Source organism: Ranitomeya imitator, chromosome 2, assembly GCF_032444005.1.
Source record: "Ranitomeya imitator isolate aRanImi1 chromosome 2, aRanImi1.pri, whole genome shotgun sequence".
Lineage (NCBI taxonomy): Eukaryota > Metazoa > Chordata > Amphibia > Anura > Dendrobatidae > Ranitomeya > Ranitomeya imitator.
The window spans coordinates 38,440,950-38,460,692 of NC_091283.1; the positions used below are offsets into that span (position 1 = coordinate 38,440,950).

The following is a 19,743-nucleotide window of genomic DNA, read 5'->3' on the forward strand; positions in this document are numbered from 1 at the left end:
CTTCGCCCCATCCTCCTCGGACTTCCGAATGGGCAGTGGATGCGTTGAAAACTGCATCCGCTGCCCACGTCTGGGCACAAATTTCACAACGTGCGTCGGTACGTCGGCCCGACGCATAGCGACGAACCCATACCGACGCAAGTGTGAAAGAGGCCTTACTGAGCGTTTAATTAAAAAAAAAATGGTGTGGGCTCCCGCGCAATTTTCTGCGTCAGAGGGGGAAAGCCGATGGCCGGGGGCCAATATTTGTAGGAGCCATTGTCTCCTGTCTGCCTAACCTTTACTGGCTATTAAAATAGGGGGACCCCCAAAAAATGACGTGGGTTCCCCTTATATTTTATAGCCAGAAAGGCTACGCAGACAGCTGCGGGCTGATATTCATAGCCTAGAGAGGGGCCATGGATATTGCCCCCCGGCTACAAATACCAGTCCGCAGCCACCCCAGAAATGGCGCATCGGTAACATACGCCAATTCCGGCACTTAACCCCTCTCTTCCCACTCCCATGTAGCGGTAATAAGGGGTAATAAGGGGATAATGTCACCTTGCTATAGTAAGGTGACATTAAGCTGGGTTAATAACGGAGAGGCGTCAATAAGACACCTATCCATTATTAATCCAATAGTAATAAAGGGTTAATAAAACACACACATTAGGAAAAAAGTATTTTAACCCCTTAATGACCGCCAATACGTCTTTTAACTGACCTGAGATATAAGAGAATAGCCTCCCCATACAGATGACAGTCCAGCATCTGTCGATTGTACACTATAGCTGACAACTTGCTATACCAGCCACGATCAGTATTTGCACCATCTAAATCTGTTTAACCCCTTAGATGCTGCTGTCAATAGTGACTACATCATTATAAATGGTTAACAGTGTGTGGGGGCTTCTTCTTTGTCACAATTGGTGCCCTCAGATCATGATTTTGTTGTCCTGATGTTTGCCATGGAAATTCATGACCAAATAGCGGCTTTAGAGTTTGACGGCTGTAGTAATCTGTTTAGAAGTTAGCGACATTTAGGTGGTAAAAATACACATTTTCATTTCTGTCATACCACTTTGCATTAATTCCTGTAAAGCACCTGAAGGGTTAATAAACTACCTGACAGCAGTTTTCAATATGTCAGGGGGTGCTGTTTTTAAAATGGTATCACGTTTGTGGGTTTCCCAATATATGGGACCCCTAAAGTCACTTCAAACATGGATAAGTCCCTAAAAAAATAAATTTTGTAAATTTCTTTGAAAAAGTGAAAAATTGCTGCTACATTTTTAAACCTCCTAAAATGCTAACAAAATAAAATAACATTTTACAAATGGTGCTGATGTAAAGCAGACATGTGGGAAATGTTATTTATTAATGGTTTGCTGTTGTATGACTATCTGGATTAAAGGGATAATCATTCAAATTTAGAAAATTGCTAATTTTTTAACATTTTTCTCAAATGTTTGATATTTTTTATAAATAAACACAAAAAATGTTGAACAAAATTTACCATTATCATAAAGTATAATGTGTCACGAAAAAACAATCTCAAAATCACTGGGATTTGTTGAAGCGTTGCAGAGTTATTACCACATAAAGTGACACTGGTCAGATTTCAAAAATTTGGCTCGGTCACTAAGGGGTTAATATTCTTCATTTGACCATGCTTACCATACTTCAGTTCCTGCAAAAAATAGTAACATAGTAACATAGTAACATAGTTAGTAAGGCCGAAAAAAGACATTTGTCCATCCAGTTCAGCCTATATTCCATCATAATAAATCCCCAGATCTACGTCCTTCTACAGAACCTAATAATTGTATGATACAATATTGTTCTGCTCCAGGAAGACATCCAGGCCTCTCTTGAACCCCTCGACTGAGTTCGCCATCACCACCTCCTCAGGCATGCAATTCCAGATTCTCACTGCCCTAACAGTAAAGAATCCTCTTCTATGTTGGTGGAAAAACCTTCTCTCCTCCAGACGCAAAGAATGCCCCCTTGTGCCCGTCACCTTCCTTGGTATAAACAGATCCTCAGCGAGATATTTGTATTGTCCCCTTATATACTTATACATGGTTATTAGATCGCCCCTCAGTCGTCTTTTTTCTAGACTAAATAATCCTAATTTCGCTAATCTATCTGGGTATTGTAGTTCTCCCATCCCCTTTATTAATTTTGTTGCCCTCCTTTGTACTCTCTCTAGTTCCATTATATCCTTCCTGAGCACCGGTGCCCAAAACTGGACACAGTACTCCATGTGCGGTCTAACTAGGGATTTGTACAGAGGCAGTATAATGCTCTCATCATGTGTATCCAGACCTCTTTTAATGCACCCCATGATCCTGTTTGCCTTGGCAGCTGCTGCCTGGCACTGGCTGCTCCAGGTAAGTTTATCATTAACTAGGATCCCCAAGTCCTTCTCCCTGTCAGATTTACCCAGTGGTTTCCCGTTCAGTGTGTAATGGTGATATTGATTCCCTCTTCCCATGTGTATAACTTTACATTTATCATTGTTAAACCTCATCTGCCACCTTTCAGCCCAAGTTTCCAACTTATCCAGATCCATCTGTAGCAGAATACTAATAAAAATGTAAAATAATAAACCGTATACTACCTGTCCGCCGTAGTCCAATTAATAACGAGTATCCCACGATGATCTCCCCTACAGAACAGTGACATCGGGTGATGTCACTGCTCTATAGGACCCTCAGTGACACACTGACAGGAGACAATGGCTCCTGCAGTGGATCACTGAGGTTACTATAGTTCAAAGTCTCACTTTATGGCAATTGCTGCGTGGGAAAATTTCTCACACAGCAATGCCAAAAGTGAGACTAGGGACTTTTTTTTACAGCGGTGGAGGAATACAGTGCGGAAGGATACCGTCCTCCCGTTATTGGATTCCAGGAGCCCCTGGAGAGCGGTCGCATCAGCTGATGCTGCCGTTCTTCACGGGAGATCGTCGTGGGACACTCGTGGATTTCTGCGGACAGGGAATATATTGGTTGTTTGTTATTTTAATATTTTTTACAGATGACACTGGTTTTGGGGAAAAAGGAACAAGTAATGGTGAGTATGTACTCTATGTTTAAAGTACTGTATGTCTATATGTATGTATTGTATGTAATGTATGAATGTATTGTATGTAGTATGTATGTAGTATGTAAGTAGTATGTATGTAGTATGTATGCATGTAATATGTATGTAGTATGTATGTATGTAGCATGTATGTAGTATGTATGTATGTAGTATGTATGCAGTATGTATGTAGTATGCATGTAGTATGTAGTATGTATGTAGTATGTATTATGTAGTATGTATGTAGCATGTATGTAGTATGTATGTAGTATGTTGTATGTATGTCGTATGTATGTAGTATTTTTTTTTTTTTTACATTCAACACATTAGCCGGATGATGGGACTAATACTGTCCCATCATTGGCTAATGTGTCAATCACTGTCACTGTAGCAGGCATCGTCCGATGGGACTTGTAGTCCCATCGAACGATGCCTGCACACACGCAGAGACCCCCGGCAGCCCGCACAGAGCCCGGCAGCCCACACAGAGCCCCGGCAGCCCGCACAGAGCCCTGGTAGCCCGCACAGACCCCGGCAGCCCGCACAGACCCCCGGCAGCCCGCACAGAGCCCCGGCAGGCCCGCACAGACCCCCAGCTGCCCGCACAGACCCCCGGCAGCCCGCACAGAGCCCTGGCAGGCCCACACAGATCCCCTGGCAGCCCGCAAAGACCCCCGGAAGCCCATACAGAGCCCCAGCAAGCCCGCACAGAGCCCCAACAGGCCCGCACAGAGCCCCGGCAGGCACGCACAGACCCCCGGCAGGCCCGCACAGACCCCCAGCAGGCCCGCACAGACCCCCCACGGTCACGCACAGACCACGCCCATACAAAGACATGCAGTATCAGCTGTTGTGAATTCTGCTCTTGGGTTCCCTCCAGTGGTTGTAGGTGGGAATGCAGTTGTCTCTGAGTCGCAGTCCTGGCCAGGTGTATCTGCTGATTACTGTTCTGACTGGGATGTTTAGGTGTGCAGGATTCATTAGCCCTTGCCAGTTGTCAATGTTCCTTGTGAAGTGTTGGATCACTTTCTGGCTTCTCCTGCTAGCTGCCAAATTCAGCAAAGATAAGAGTTTGGTTTTTTGTGTCTGTGGCACACTGCTTTTTTCCTCTCCGACTCACCACCAATATTTGTGGGGGGCTGTCTTTCCTTTGGGGATCTGCTCTGAGGCAAGATAGTATTCCTATTTCCATCTTTAGGGGTATTTAGTCCTCCGGCTGTGACGAGGTGTCTAGGATTGTTAGGTACACTCCACGGCTACTTCTAGTTGCGGTGTTAAGTTCAGGATTGCGGTCAGTATAGTGACCACCTTCTCCAGTGAAAGTTCTCATGCTGCTCCAAGGTCACCGGATCATAACACTCAGCCCACGCACCGCCCACACTCCATTATAGTGCATCATTGCACTATGGGAACTTCCGATTCCGGTATCCGATATCGCAAAAGTATCGGAACTCGGTTTTGGAATTCCGATACAGTGAATATCGGCCGATACCCGATATTTGCAGTATCGGAATGCTCAACACTAATACCCAGATCTACTTGTGAAAGTATGCAGAGTGTGCCCATTTCCACAAGTCAGCTACAACTGCAGCCACCTTGGTAATGCTGCAGCAGTATTTGCAACTTCCAGCTCATCGAGTGGTGTGCGATGTCACTACATGTTGGAACTCAACATTATATATATTGGCTAGTCTTTGTGAGCAGCAGAGGGCAGTAGTTGAATAACAGCTACAATATGCCCGTTGGTATTATGGTCAGCTTCCGCACATAAGAGCTGATGAGTGAGCATGGATGTCTGACATCTGTGTGGTTTTCCAAAACTTTGAGGACTCAATCAAGAAGGTGAACAGTGATGATGCGATAATCAGCATAACTGTCCCGCTTCTCTGTCTCCTAAAACATTTGCTGCTCACAATTAAAGAGGAGGCTTTGCAGGTGGAACAAGTTGAGATGGAGCAAGAAACTATACAGGGGTGATGCTACCCATCACAGCCTCATCTTATCTTCTCAACGCGCATTAGGTGATCATGAGGAGGATGAGGAACAGGAGCTGGTTGCCTGTTCTACAGGTGGTACGGCCCACCTGCTAATACTATGAGTGTGATCAATAGGTTGTCCAGACACTGTGCATCACACCTACCTATGTGAACAGGGTCTTATGCAAGCCTTATCTGTGTGCATTTTTGCTACTAGGCAGCCACCCCTACATTATTTAGGTGAGGGGGTGGTTGTTCTCATCAGTAGCTTGCACCTGTGCTGCTCCAGCCTTTATCAGGGGGGGCTTGCTGCAACCTGCTAGTGCATTTGTCATTTGACAAGGTTTTGGTGAGTCTGCTTTTTATGATGTGTTTTACAGGTGGTACTACCCACACCACCTTCATCCCATCTTTTCAGCGTGGATAGCCTAAAGATGAGGAGGAGAGGGAGGACGAGAAGGAAGACGAGAGGGAAAAGAAGATGGACAGTTGTTCTCTTGGTGGGGACAGAGAAGTCTTGGTTGTTGGCAGTCTGGCACAGATGGCTGAGTTTATGTTCTGCTGCCTTTGCTGTGACACATTTTGGCCAACACTACTCGTTGGACACCCTTCCATACCCATGCTGTCAGAAGTACTTTAAAACTCTCCTTCCCATGGTGGAGAGAGCTAATAAAATCTTGCAGTACCATTAGGCCCTAGTTGAAGAATTATTTAAAAAATCCCAATCTGACAACGCTGCAGGCAGAGGTCACAGTTCCTTGAAAAACCAAGAAGTCGAGATGAGGGAGACACACACCAGATGCAGCAGAGGCAGGGGAACACTATCAAAGTCTCCCAACCTCAATATCATTGAGCCACTCTGGGGAGATCTCAAGCGCGCAGTTCATGCTAGACAGCCCAGGAATTTACAGGAACTGGAGGCTTTTTGCCAAGAAGAGTGGGCAGCTTTACCATCTGAGAAAATAAAAACCTCATCCTCAACTACCACAAAAGACTTCAAGCTTTCATTGATGTTAGAGGGGGCAATACACGGATTAAGAAATGGAGTGTGTGAACTTTGGATCAGGGTCATTTGGATATCTTGGGTTGTCATTATGATTTAAAAAGAGAAAACACAGTAGTTTGACAATAAATGGCTTCTCCCAACCACTAACCATGAGTGGACAAAAAGTTTTGGTGTTAGCATTCACATTCTCTGAAAAAAGGCCAAGAAAGCAAAAATTCTGCCGTGGTATGTACACTTTTGAGCACAACTGTATATATATTTATATATATACTGTATGTATATGTATATATATATATATATATATACATATATATATATATATATACTAGCTATTGAACCCATTCTACGCCCGGGTGGCAAGCATTTATATTGGTACATGGTCTCCATCCTGGTATGTGCTGCTCCATCCTGCATCCCCATCTTGTCATGTGCTGCTCCATCCTGAGTCCCCATCCTGTCATGAGCTGCTCCATCCTGTGCCCCCATCCTGTCATGTGCTGCTCCATCCTGCGTCCCCATCCTGTCATGTGCTGCACCCATCCTGCGCCCTCATTCTTTCATGTGCTGCTCCCATCCTGCGCCCCCATCCTGTCATGTGCTGCTCCATCCTGTGTCCCCATCCTGTCATGTGCTGCACCCATCCTGCGCCCCCATTCTGTCATGTGCTGCTCCCATCCTGCACCCCCATTCTGACATGTGCTGCTCCCATCCTGCGCCCCCATTCTGACATGTGCTGCACCCATCCTGCGCCTCCATTCTAACATGTGCTGCACCCATCCTGCGCCTCCATTCTGACATGTGCTGCACCCATCCTGCGCCTCCATTCTGTCACTGGCTGCTCCCATCCTGCGTCCCCATCCTGTCATGTGCTGCTCCCATCCTGCGCCCCCATTCTGTCATGTGCTGCTTCCATCCTACACCCCCGTTCTGTCATGTGCTGCTCCCATCCTGCGCCCCCGTTCTGTCATGTGCTGCTTCCATCCTGCACCCCTGTTCTGTCATATGCTACTGCCATTCTGCGCCCCTGTTCTGTCATGTGCTGCTCCCATCCTGCGCCCCCATTCTATCATGTGCTGCTTCCATCCTGCAGCCCCGTTCTATCATGTACTGCTGCCATCCTACACCCCCGTTCTGTCATGTGCTGCTGCCATCCTACACCCCCGTTCTGTCATGTGCTGCTGCCATCCTGTGCCCCCATTCTGTCATGTGCTGCTCCCATCCTGCGCCCCCGTTCTGTCATGTGCTGCTTCCATCCTGCACCCCCGTTCTGTCATGTGCTGCTGCCATCCTTCACCCCCGTTCTGTCATGTGCTGCTCCCATCCTGTGCCCCCATTGTCATGTGCTGCTGCCATCCTGCGCCCCCGTTCTGACATGTGCTGCTCCCATCCTGCGCCCCCGTTCTGTTATGTGCTGCTTCCATCCTGCACCCCCGTTCTGTCATGTGCTGCTGCCATCCTGCACCCCCGTTCTGTCATGTGCTGCCCCATTCTGTCATGTGCTGCTCCCAACCTGCGCCCCCGTTCTGTCATGTGCTGCTACCATCCTGCACCCCTGTTCTGTCATGTGCTGCCCTATTCTGTCATATGCTGCTCCCATCCTGCGCCCCCGTTCTGTCATGTGCTGCTCCCATCCATATGCCCCATACGCTGCTCCATAAAGGTTTATGACCCCCATCAGGTGGCGTAAGTAACAAATAGCTGTGGCATGAAGTGCCACAGCCTCATGGCACAGAAAATGGCGCCGGTAAGCGCGGACTGCGCAGGCGCCGATTCCGGCACCGGTAGGAGCAAGACAATGGCGCCGGAAAGGAATGGCGTAAGTAACAAATTGCTGTGGCATGAAGTGCCACAGCCTCATGGCACAGCAAGTTTTTACTTGCGCTATTCATTTCGGGCGCCATTGTCTTGCTCTTGGTGCCGGAATCGGCGCCTGCGCAGTCCACGCTTTCCGGCGCCATTTTCTTGAAGACACACAGCAGTGTGTGTCTTCAAGAAAATGGCGCCGGAAAGCGCGGACTGCGCAGGCGCCGATTCCGGCATCAGGAAGAGCAAGACAATGGCGCCCGAAACGAATAGCGTAAGTAAAAACTTACTATGGCGGCGGATTATTTGCATAATCAGGGCGCACATATGTAAACGGCGTCCCCGTGCTCCCGACCCCTGCTCTCGGCGGCATTTTTTCTATAATGTAACGCTAGGAGCGTCGCGCCTGCGCAGTCTATTAAGGCTTCGGACAGAGTAACGCTCCCAGCGTTATGTTATAGATATATTCCATATGTTCAACATATGTATATAATACATAATGTCTGGCATTAAAGGGAACCTGTCACCCCCCCAGGCGTTTGTAACTAAAATAGCCACCTTGTGCAGCAGTAATGCTGCATTCTGACAAGGTGGCTCTTTTACTTATTGGTGCTATAACTTCAGAAATAATCCATTTTATGATTTGTCCCAAATACCTTGAATCAGTCCTGGAGGCAGGTCTTTCCCCCCTGCTGCAAACGCAGCATCGCCGTCACTCATGTCCTCTTGGCGCCGGGATTATTTCTGAAGTTACAGAACCAATAACTAAAAGAGCCAACTTGTCAGAATGCAGCATTAGTGCTGCACAAAGGTGGCTCTTTTAGTTACAAACGCCTGAGGGGGTGACAGGTTCCCTTGGAGCAGCATGAAAACTTTCACTGGAGCAGGTGATAACTATACTGACCGCAAATCCTGATCTTAACACCGGAACTAGAAGTAGCCGTGGGGTGTAACTATCAAATCCTAGACACCTCGTCACAGCCGGAGGACTAAATATCCCTATAGATGGAAATAGGAATACTACCTTGCCTCAGATCAGAACCCCAAAGGATAGGCAGCCCCCCACAAATATTGGCTGTGAGTAGGAGAGGAAAGACAAACACAGGCAGAAAACAGGATTTAGCACAAGAGGCCACTCTAGCTAAAATAGGAAAGGATAGGACAGAGTTCTGTGCGGTCAGTATTAAAACCCTTCCAAAAATATCCACAGCAGATTATACAAAAAAATTCCTCCAGCTAACTAAAGACGTGGAACGTATATCTGCAACTCCAGAGACTTCTACACACAGAGCAGGAATACAATCAAAAAACAAGCACACAGCTTGTGTGCCATAGAAAAAGAAACAGACACTTATCTTTGCTGAATTGGCAGCTAAGCAGGAGAAGCCAGAAAGAGATCCAACACTTCCCAAGAAACATTCACAACTGGAAAGGACTAATGAGTCCTGCAAACCTAAATACCCCAGTCAGAACTGCAATCAGCAGATACACCTGTCCAAGACTGCAGCCCAGGGACAACTGCATTACCACCTACAACCACCGGAGGGAGCCCAAAAGGAGAATTCACAACAGTACCCCCCCCCCTTGAGGAGGGGTCACCGAACCCTCACCAGAGCCCCCAGGCCGATCAGGATGAGCCAGATGAAAGGCACGAACCAAATCAGCGGCATGGACATCACAGGCAAAAACCCAAGAATTATCCTCCTGGCCATAACCCTTCCATTTGACAAGGTACTGAAGCTTCCGCCATGAAAAACGGGAATCCAAAATCTTCTCAACAACATATTCCAACTCCCCATCAACCAACACAGGGGCCAGAGGATCAACAGAGGGAACAACGGGCTCCACATATTTCTGTAATAAAGATCTATGGAAGACATTATGGATCGCAAAAGAGGCCGGAAGCGCCAGTCGAAAAGACACCGGATGAATAATCTCAGAAATCCTATAAGGACCAATAAACCAAAGCTTAAACTTAGGAGAAGAAACCTTCATAGGAACATGACGGGAAGACAACCAGACCAGATCCCCAACCCGAAGCCGGGAACCAACACACCGACGACGGTTAGCAAAACGTTGAGCCTCCTTCTGAGACAACACCAAATTGTCCACCACATGAGCCCAAATCTGCTGCAACCTGTCAACCACAGAATCCTCACCAGGACAGTCAGAAGGCTCAACCTGCCCAGAAGAAAAACGAGGATGAAAACCAAAATTACAAAAGAAATGCGAAACCAAAGTAGCCGAACTAGCCTGATTATTAAGGGCAAACTCGGCCAATGGCAAGAAAGCCACGCAATCATCCTGATCAGCAGACACAAAGCATCTCAAATAAGTCTCCAAAGTCTGATTAGTTCGCTCGGTCTGACAATTTGTCTGAGGATGAAACGCAGAAGAAAAAGTCAAATCAATGCCCAGCCTAGCACAAAAGGCCCGCCAAAACCTAGAAACAAACTGGGAACCTCTGTCGGACACAATATTCTCCGGAATACCATGCAAACGGACCACATGCTGAAAAAACAATGGAACCAAATCCGAAGAGGAAAGCAATTTAGGCAAAGGCACCAAATGAACCATCTTAGAGAACCGGTCACAAACAACCCAGATAACCGACATCCTCTGGGAAACCGGAAGATCGGAAATAAAATCCATAGAAATATGCATCCAGGGCCTTTCAGGGACCGGCAATGGCAAAAGCAACCCACCAGCACGGGAACAACAAGGCTTGGCCCGCGCACAAGTCCCACAGGACTGCACAAAAGAACGCACATCACGCGACAATGAAGGCCACCAAAAGGACCTACCAACCAAGTCTCTGGTACCAAAAATGCCAGGATGACCAGCCAACACGGAACAGTGAACCTCAGAAATCACTCTACTAGTCCATCTGTCAGGAACAAACAGTTTCCCCACAGGACAGCGGTCAGGTTTGTCAGCCTGAAATTCCTGAAGAACCCGTAGTAAATCAGGGGAAATGGCAGAAAGGACCACCAATTCTTTCAGAATACCGACCGGTTCTAAGACCTCAGGGGAATCAGGCAAAAAACTCCTAGAGAGGGCATCAGCCTTAATGTTCTTAGAACCCGGAAGGTACGAGACCACAAAATCAAAACGGGAAAAAAACAAGGACCATCGAGCCTGTCTAGGATTCAGCCGTTTGGCAGACTCGAGGTAAATCAAATTCTTATGATCGGTCAAGACCACAATACGGTGCTTAGCTCCCTCAAGCCAATGTTGCCACTCTTCAAACGCCCACTTCATAGCCAACAACTCCCGATTGCCGACATCATAATTGCATTCAGCAGGCGAAAACTTACGGGAAAAGAAGGCACACGGTTTCATTAAGGAACCAACAGGATCCCTCTGAGACAAAACGGCCCCTGCCCCAATCTCAGAAGCGTCAACCTCAACCTGAAACGGAAGAGAAACATCCGGTTGGCGCAACACTGGAGCAGAAGTTAATCGACGTTTAAGCTCCTGAAAGGCAGAGACAGCCGCAGAGGACCAATTCGCCACATCAGCGCCTTTCTTCGTCAAATCGGTCAAGGGTTTAACCACGCTGGAAAAATTAGCAATGAAACGGCGATAAAAATTTGCAAAACCCCAAAATTTCTGAAGACTCTTCACGGATGTGGGCTGAATCCAATCATTAATGGCCTGAACCTTAACCGGATCCATCTCTATAGACAAGGGAGAAAAAATAAAGCACAAAAAAGAAACCTTCTGCACCCCAAAGAGACACTTAGACCCTTTCACAAACAGGGCATTGTCACGAAGGATGTGAAATACCATCCTGACCTGTTCCACATGAGACTCCCAATCATCGGAAAAAATCAAAATATCGTCCAAATATAAGAACTTATCAATATAAGTCTGGAAAATATCATGCATGAAGGACTGAAAAACAGATGGAGCATTAGTGAGCCCGAATGGCATCACAAGGTATTCAAAATGGCCTTTGGGAATGTTAAACGCAGTTTTCCATTCATCAACCTGCTTAATACGAACAAGATTATATGCCCCCCGAAGGTCAATCTTCGTAAACCAACTAGCTCCCTTAATCCTAGCAAACAAATCGGTAAGCAAAGGTAAAGGGTATTGAAACTTGACCGTGATTTTATTCAAGAGGCGATAGTCAATACAGGGTCTCAAGGAACCATCTTTGGTAGCAACAAAAAAGAACCTCGCTCCCAATGGTGAAGAGGATGGCCGAATATGCCCTTTCTCCAAAGACTCATTAATATAGCTCCGCATGGCGGTATGTTCAGGCACAGACAGGTTGAAAAGTTGACCCTTAGGAAACTTACAGCCTGGAATCAAGTTAATAGCACAATCGCAGTCCCTGTGCGGTGGAAGGGAACTGGACTTGGGCTCATCAAATACATCCTGAAAATCAGACAAAAACTCTGGAATTTCAGAAGAGGAAGAAGAGGAGATTGACATCAAAGGAACATCATTATGAACCCCCTGGCAACCCCAACTAGTCACAGACATGGACTTCCAATCCAACACAGGATTATGTACCTGCAACCACGGAAAACCCAGCATGATAGCATCATGCAAATTATGCAACACCAGAAATCGACAATCTTCCTGATGGGCTGGCGCCTTGCGCATGGTCACCTGTGTCCAAAACTGGGGCTTATTTTTAGCCAAGGGTGTAGCATCAATGCCCCTTAAAGGAATAGGGTTCTGCAAAGGCTGCAAGGGAAAACCGCAACGCCAGGCAAACTCAAAGTCCATTAAGTTCAAGGCGGCGCCTGAATCCACAAACGCCATGACAGAAAATGATGACAATGAGCAGATCAATGACACAGATAACAGGAATTTAGGTTGTACAGTGCTGATGGTAAATGAACTAGCGATCCTCTTTGTCCGCTTAGGGCAGACTGAAATGACATGAGAAGCGTCGCCACAATAGTAACACAACCTATTCTGACGTCTGAATCCTTGTCCTTCCGTTCTAGACAGAATCCTATCACACTGCTTTGGCTCAGGAATCTGCTCTGAGGACAACGCCACAGCGCGCACAGTTCTGCGCTCCCGCAAGCGCCGGTCAATCTGAATGGCCAGAGACATAGAATCACTCAGACCGGAAGGCGTGGAAAACCCCACCATAACATCTTTAACGGATTCAGAAAGACCCTTTCTGAAAATTGCCGCCAAAGCATCATTATTCCATTTAGTCAACACAGACCATTTTCTGAATTTCTGACAATACAATTCTGCCGCCTCTTGACCCTGAGACAGGGCCAACAAGGTCTTCTCAGCTTGATCCACAGAATTAGGTTCATCATATAATAATCCTAAAGCCTGAAAAAAGGAGTCAATATTAAGCAAAGCCGGATTCCCAGATTCCAGGGAAAACGCCCAATCCTGCGGGTCGCCACGCAGCAGGGAGATGACGATTTTACCCTGCTGAATGGAATCACCGGAGGATCGAGGTCTCAAAGCAAACAACAGTTTACAGTTGTTTTTAAAATTCAAAAATTTGGACCTGTCACCAAAAAACAAATCAGGAGTAGGAATCTTTGGTTCTAAAACAAGAGTCTAACAATATAATCAGAAATACCCTGTACCCTAGCAGCAAGCTGGTCTACATGAGAAGCTAATTCCTGAACATTCATGCTAGCACAAGGCTCCTCAGCCACCCAGAGATAAAGAGGGAAGAGAAGATAAAGCAGACTGAAGAAAAAAAATGGCTCAACACCTTTCTTCCCTTCTTCTGAGATGCATTTAACTCATTAAGGTCCAGTTGTACTGTTATGATCCGGTGACCTTGGAGCAGCATGAAAACTTTCACTGGAGCAGGTGGTAACTATACTCACCGCAAATCCACACTTCCCAAGAAACATTCACAACTGGAAAGGACTAATGAGTCCTGCAAACCTAAATACCCCAGTCAGAATTGCAATCAGCAGATACACCTGTCCAAGACTGCAGCCCAAGGACAACTGCATTACCACCTACAACCACCGGAGGGAGCCCAAAAGCAGAATTCACAACATTTCCCATTAAGCATATGGCTTAAGTAAATATATGAGGGCTCAGATTGGACTTCTACAAATGTAACAATCCCCAAATAATTGTTTTTTTTTAACTTTATTCTTGTAATAGTCAAAGTTTTTAGAATCGTGGGCAACCCCTTCTATTTTTATGTAGATTCATTTTTGTGAAAATTATACGATGGTCTTCAGAGATGAATTGTAGTCTTTGGTCAGCTCTTACGGTACATGACTTTTACACAGTATATAGAATGGCCACAATGACCCACTAACCTAATTTTCCACGTAAGGTCAGTGAGATGTGTAACTGATATAAAGCAGAAGAGAAGAACCGCTTCATATTATATCTTTTTTCTCAACACTCTGATTGCAAAATGGAGCTTTCTGCAACTCTCTCCATATTTTCGCTTCTGGGTCTTTTTCAACAGATCGGTAAGAAAACACATATATCATGGTATCCACCAATTTTTTCTTATGTATATTGTTCTGAATAATTTATTTAGAACAGAGATTGAAAGATAAATAGAACTAAACTGTGCTTTGTTTGTCGAACCTTTAAAAAAACAGCACCAAAAAAGCAAAAATAAACTTTTAATTTCTATTTAATATTAGCTGCTATAGACATAAAATCAATAAAATAAATCAATATCCACTTTAAATTTATTGCAATGTCTACTTTTACCTAAAGACATAAAAAAATCAAACAAGAAAATACAGATACATATATACTGTATGTATTCCTCCAGAGTGACTATGGGCCTCTTGGCTGCTTCTCTAATTATTGTTCTCCTTGCTTGGGATGTCACGTTAGATTGACCGCCACATCTCGGTAGATTTGCAGTTGAGCCATATTCTTTCCATTTTTAGAAGATGGCTGGAACAGTGCTTCATGAGAAGTTCAGAGTTCGGGCTAATTTTTATAACCTAGCCTTGATTTACTCTTCTCCATAACTTTATCCCTGACCTGTCTGGTGGGGTCCTTGGTTTTTATTATGCTGTTTCATCTCTAATGTTTTGAAGCAAATGTCTGAGGCCTTCTCAGAACAACCTCTTTTTCTTTGTATTTTCCTTTTAATTTTATGCAGATTAATTTTTATGAAAATGATATGACTGTCGTAAGAGATGACACTACTGTGGTGTAAAATCCAGTAAACGATATATGTATCAAGCAACAAGTTGTAGCCTTTGGTCAGTTTTCATGGTACGTGACATTACATGATATACAGGATGGTCACACATTAACCACATTTTCCATTTAAGGGGTGTGAGATGTAAGTAATATAAAACAGAGGAGACGAACGCTGCACAATCTTACTTTTCTTTTACACTCTGATCGCAAAATGGAGCTTTCTGTCACTCTCTCCATATTTTCTTTTCTGGGTCTTGTTCTACAAATCGGTAAGAAAACATATACTATGGCATCCCCAAGTTTGTTATTATTTGCAAAGTTCTGACAGATTAATTTTTTTTAGAGATAAAAACAAAAATCAAGAGTTAAATGTTATTTATGAAGAGCGAAAATGTATTTGGCATAGAGCGATTTACTGTTCCTAAATTTCTTTTTAATATAAGCTGCCATAGACATAAAAATAAATAAAACAATTTAATGTCTAATTTCTATTTATTGCCTACTTTTACCTAAAGACATAAAAAACAAACTAACTAATTTAATGTCTAATTTCCATTTATTGTCTACTTTTACCTAAAGACATAAAAAACAAACTAACAAGAAAATACAAATTGATATATACTGTATGTTTCATGATTTCATATTAACAAAGTTAATTGTCAAGTAAGAATAAGAACTTTGTAAAAAAAAGACGAGAAAACTTTACATATTTTCCCTTCTGTTTTTATGTCTAAATGTACTATATTTTCTAAATTATATAATGTCTGATTGTAATGATGTGTATGAAATCAAGGAGAAAAAATATTTTTCTAAAAATATATATTTTTCTACTAAAAAACATCTTTGTCAATTTTATAATATGTTGTATATTTCATTTTATCAAATAAGAAAAAAAGATGAAAAAAATCTAAATATTCTATTCCATTTGAGATTACAGAAAATAACTTTTTTTAAAAAAATATTGTGTTCTGTAGAACTTTCGGCTGTAAAATAATAATATGAATAATAATAATAATAGTAAGAGATACAGAGAGTAAGAGAGAGTAAGAGATCTTTGAACTTCTTAAAGTATCGATAATGATTATGTGAAGAAAAATATTTGGTATACCACATATTTGTTTGATGCTTTATTTTATGCAATTAATTTGTATTAATTATTAATATGGGTAAAACATAATAAAATGTTGAAGAATAACTTTTTTTTTCTATCTTTTATCCTGCTCCTCAACCATCTAACAACATGTTTTAACTCACTTTAAGGTTATTACTATTAGATATCAAGTATTACTTGTTCCATGATGTGCAAAGTTTTACAAAAGAGTTTTTATGTAAAAAAAAACACTTAAAGTATTTATTATATTTATAAAACGATAATCTTATAAATCTTATTTATATATTTTCTTTCTAATCTAATTATTATTGTTACTTTTAATTAAACTATACTGGCACTATGTGTATACTGAAGCTGAGCTTTGCGGAACGGCACCATTTAATAATTACTCACTCAGTCGTCCGGACAAATGTTCAATTTATTCCGTAATATAGATCATAAAGAAGGTAGCACTCTAACCAGAACAAAATAAGATTGACCAAAGTGGACTTTATTAAGCCCAGATGGCAATGTTTCAGTTCATAGAACCAAGTGAGGAAAAATGTGCCGAAGTAAGAATTCTCTTCCAAATAGACATGCTAATTTATTTTTATCAATTAAAATGTAAAGTAAAAGAACAAACGAGAAATACAAATCACATCAATATTTGGTGTGACAGAGATGATCAGACTTCTTGAAATTCAAATTCGCCAGGTTTACTTCATTTTTAAAAATCAATTCGCCCCAAATTGCAATGCTGCAAATCCTCCAATTGTCCTGAAAAGAAGTATGTAACACTCTGACATCTTACAGGGCTCTATTCAACTTCTTTTAACCTACAAAGACGCAGATGGTAACCCAGTAGTAACCAACAGCCTATTTATTAGCAATATACTGACAGACTAAAAGAAGGTCCAAAAATTATCCCTCTTAGTCATTTGTGATCAGACATAACGCCCTCCACTTCCTCTCCACTAATATGCAAATTGCCTCTTCTGAGAAAAAGAGGACTTAAACTCTATAGCACCACCTGTTGGAAGTAGCGATCCTACAAGTCACAATCAACCCTTTAACGAGTCTTGCAATATGACTTTGGATAAGAGCCAAATCAGCATCTCAATTCGCTGACACGGTGTTTTGGGCTGTTGGCCCTCGTCAGTGTGAAGCATGAGAATTGATTAGGCTAGATGGTTGATTGTGACCTGTAGGATCGCTACTTCCAATAGGTGGCGCTATAGAGTTCAAGTCCTCTTTTTCTCTGAAGAGGCAATTTGCATATTAAATTTCCCAGAGGAGCATTGCACGGTGAATAAGCCTCCTTACTTTGACAAGCCAGAGCTGTTGCGTCACTCTCCACAAGGAGAAACATTCTTCACTAATAGTAATGTTTGTTAGTATTACTTCCCGGAATGACTGGTGCCCTTGATGTTGGTGCTTTTGCTTCTGGTGTTCCCACATTCGTGGATGTGGTATGTCTTTTTTACACTACCTTCTCCATTGACACTTTTTATTTTACCATTCATTTTATACAAAATGTGGCTGCAGGCCGCAGGATTGGTGTGGCATGTATGATTGTTAAAAATGACTAGTAAGACAGACTTTTTTCTTAGCAAAATTCAACTCCCCTTCCAAAAGAGAACATAACAAAAAATGCTAAAAAGGTACAGTTAAAAAAGCCATTTAATAAGCTAACCACTTGTCTAATGTACTTCACTTAAAATTTCCCTACCTTTCCCTTTCCACTCTAACTTTCTTTTTTTCTCTTTTTCCGCTGACGATTCGTTTGAGTCTCCCAGCATTTGTTGGATATTCTCAAATGGATTGTCATCAGGAGTCTTGATCTGCTCTCACTCCCACTGCTTCCTTTTCCACCCTGAAACAAAACCTCATCCAGGGGCAATGCTGCAATAACTTACCACAGCTTCTTTCACCACCATTCATTGATGATGTTCTGTTTCAGTAGTAGTAAAGGAAAAATAACTGCAGCTTCTATCACACTTCTTCGTTCTTTGCCACCCCACTTCTTTAGTCCACACTGCTTCTGTCCCCGCTGCCTCGTGTACTGAAATAAGATATCAATCATCCAATAATAATTCACTTCAGAGCAGTGACAGAAGCTGTTGGATGATGCTATTGTCACTTACCCTGCTTCTATCACCACCCCCTGAAAACATCTCAACACAGTGAACCAAGCAGCAGGGACAGAAAACTCAAATTAATTGTAATTTTAGGTTAAAAAAACGTATACAGAAATTTAGAGTAGAGAGGAAACGGTAAGGAATTTTTAATTGAATTACAATAGAAAAGTGGTTAGATTGTTAAAGGGTATATCCGGGACTTTACAAAAAAACAAAAAATGTATCCAAGCACTAACAGACAGGTAATTGCAACATACCTGCCTGTTGTGCCTGGCACTGTTCTTTCCTCGCACAGAGCAGACACAGACCACTCCTGCTGGAGATTCAGAAGCCTCTGCTGATGTCACGTCTATGGAGCGGAGGCTTCTTCTCTAGTCCCCTAAGTCAAAGGGGCGCGACTTCCGAGGTCATTCTGATTGACAGCCGAATCTGTGCTGCCTTACTGGGCGAGACGGCTGTCGATTAAAATGACCTGGGAAGTCCCACCCCATCGCATCAGCAGAGGCTGTTGAATCCCTGACAGGAGCAATCTGTGACCACTCTGTGTCGGGGAAGAGCGGCTCAAGGCACAGCATTCAGGTAAGTTGCAATTGCCTGTCTGTTAGCGTTTAGATACATTTTTTGTTTTTTTGTAAAGTCCCCTTTAAGTTAAAGAAGCACTCCCACTAACTTTTTTATACATTAAATGTATATGTACGTGCATGTAAAATAGAATATTAATATACTGACCTATTGCTACTTTCTCCGGTGTCCAGCCCCGTTCTTTTCTACTTCTCAGTGACGTCACTGTTCTGCAGAATTGCGAGGTCATGCTGCACTCTGCGTGACTTGGCTGTCTGTTTTGCAATGAAAGCCTATGTAGAGTGAGAATGAGGCTCCATATGCTATAACTGTAAATGCAACTTCTGACTCTTGCATAGCCCATAAAATGAGACAGATATTGTCATTTAAAGGTTTGAACAAAAAAAAGCAAAAACTCACTACAGTCACTTGTGACAAGCAGGCTGACTGTCTGTGACTGATACTTCGTTTTCGTAGAAAAAGTATTACGCTGTCTTGCTGCTGCTTTGTAGTGCTTTAAAAATTGTGGTTGTAATTGAAATGCAGCAGGGCAGATGCCAGTTCTTTCATATTACTGATCATTCACACCGAGTCGGGCATCTCCCTTAACTTCCTCTCACTCTTTCTCTCTCCCTCTCAATTGAATCTCTGTATTATTTGCAGATTACAACTCTCACCTTCATCAGTGCTGCACAGTGTAATATACAGCATTTCTATCGGAAGTATTAGTACAATGTTTTAGGGTTTTATCCTCCTATCTCTATTGCTGAGCAGTGAGCCCTGACATTCTCTCTCCACTGTGAATCATTCTAAAATGGCTGCTGCATTCTCCGTCTCAGCTTTTATACAAGTTCTGATAGTTCCTCATGATTGTCTGCTCTATGCCATGTGATGTTATAGCTGCAAGATACTGTTGAGAAGCCTACAAGGCCCCGCCTGAGGTCATCTGACTGGTGTAATGAACAT

General features: G+C 43.3%; 1 protein-coding gene across 1 annotated transcript in view; it reads left to right on the forward strand.

The window, feature by feature from the left end:
• Positions 1-15,199: 15,199 nt before the first annotated feature.
• Positions 15,200-19,743, forward strand: part of LOC138667152 (myelin protein P0-like) — a 108,347-nt gene continuing 103,803 nt past the window's right edge. Inside the window, exon 1 of the mRNA XM_069755451.1 lies at positions 15,200-15,257. Within this exon, the coding sequence (XP_069611552.1) occupies positions 15,200-15,257 (58 nt within the window). The remainder of the gene's footprint in view (positions 15,258-19,743) is intronic.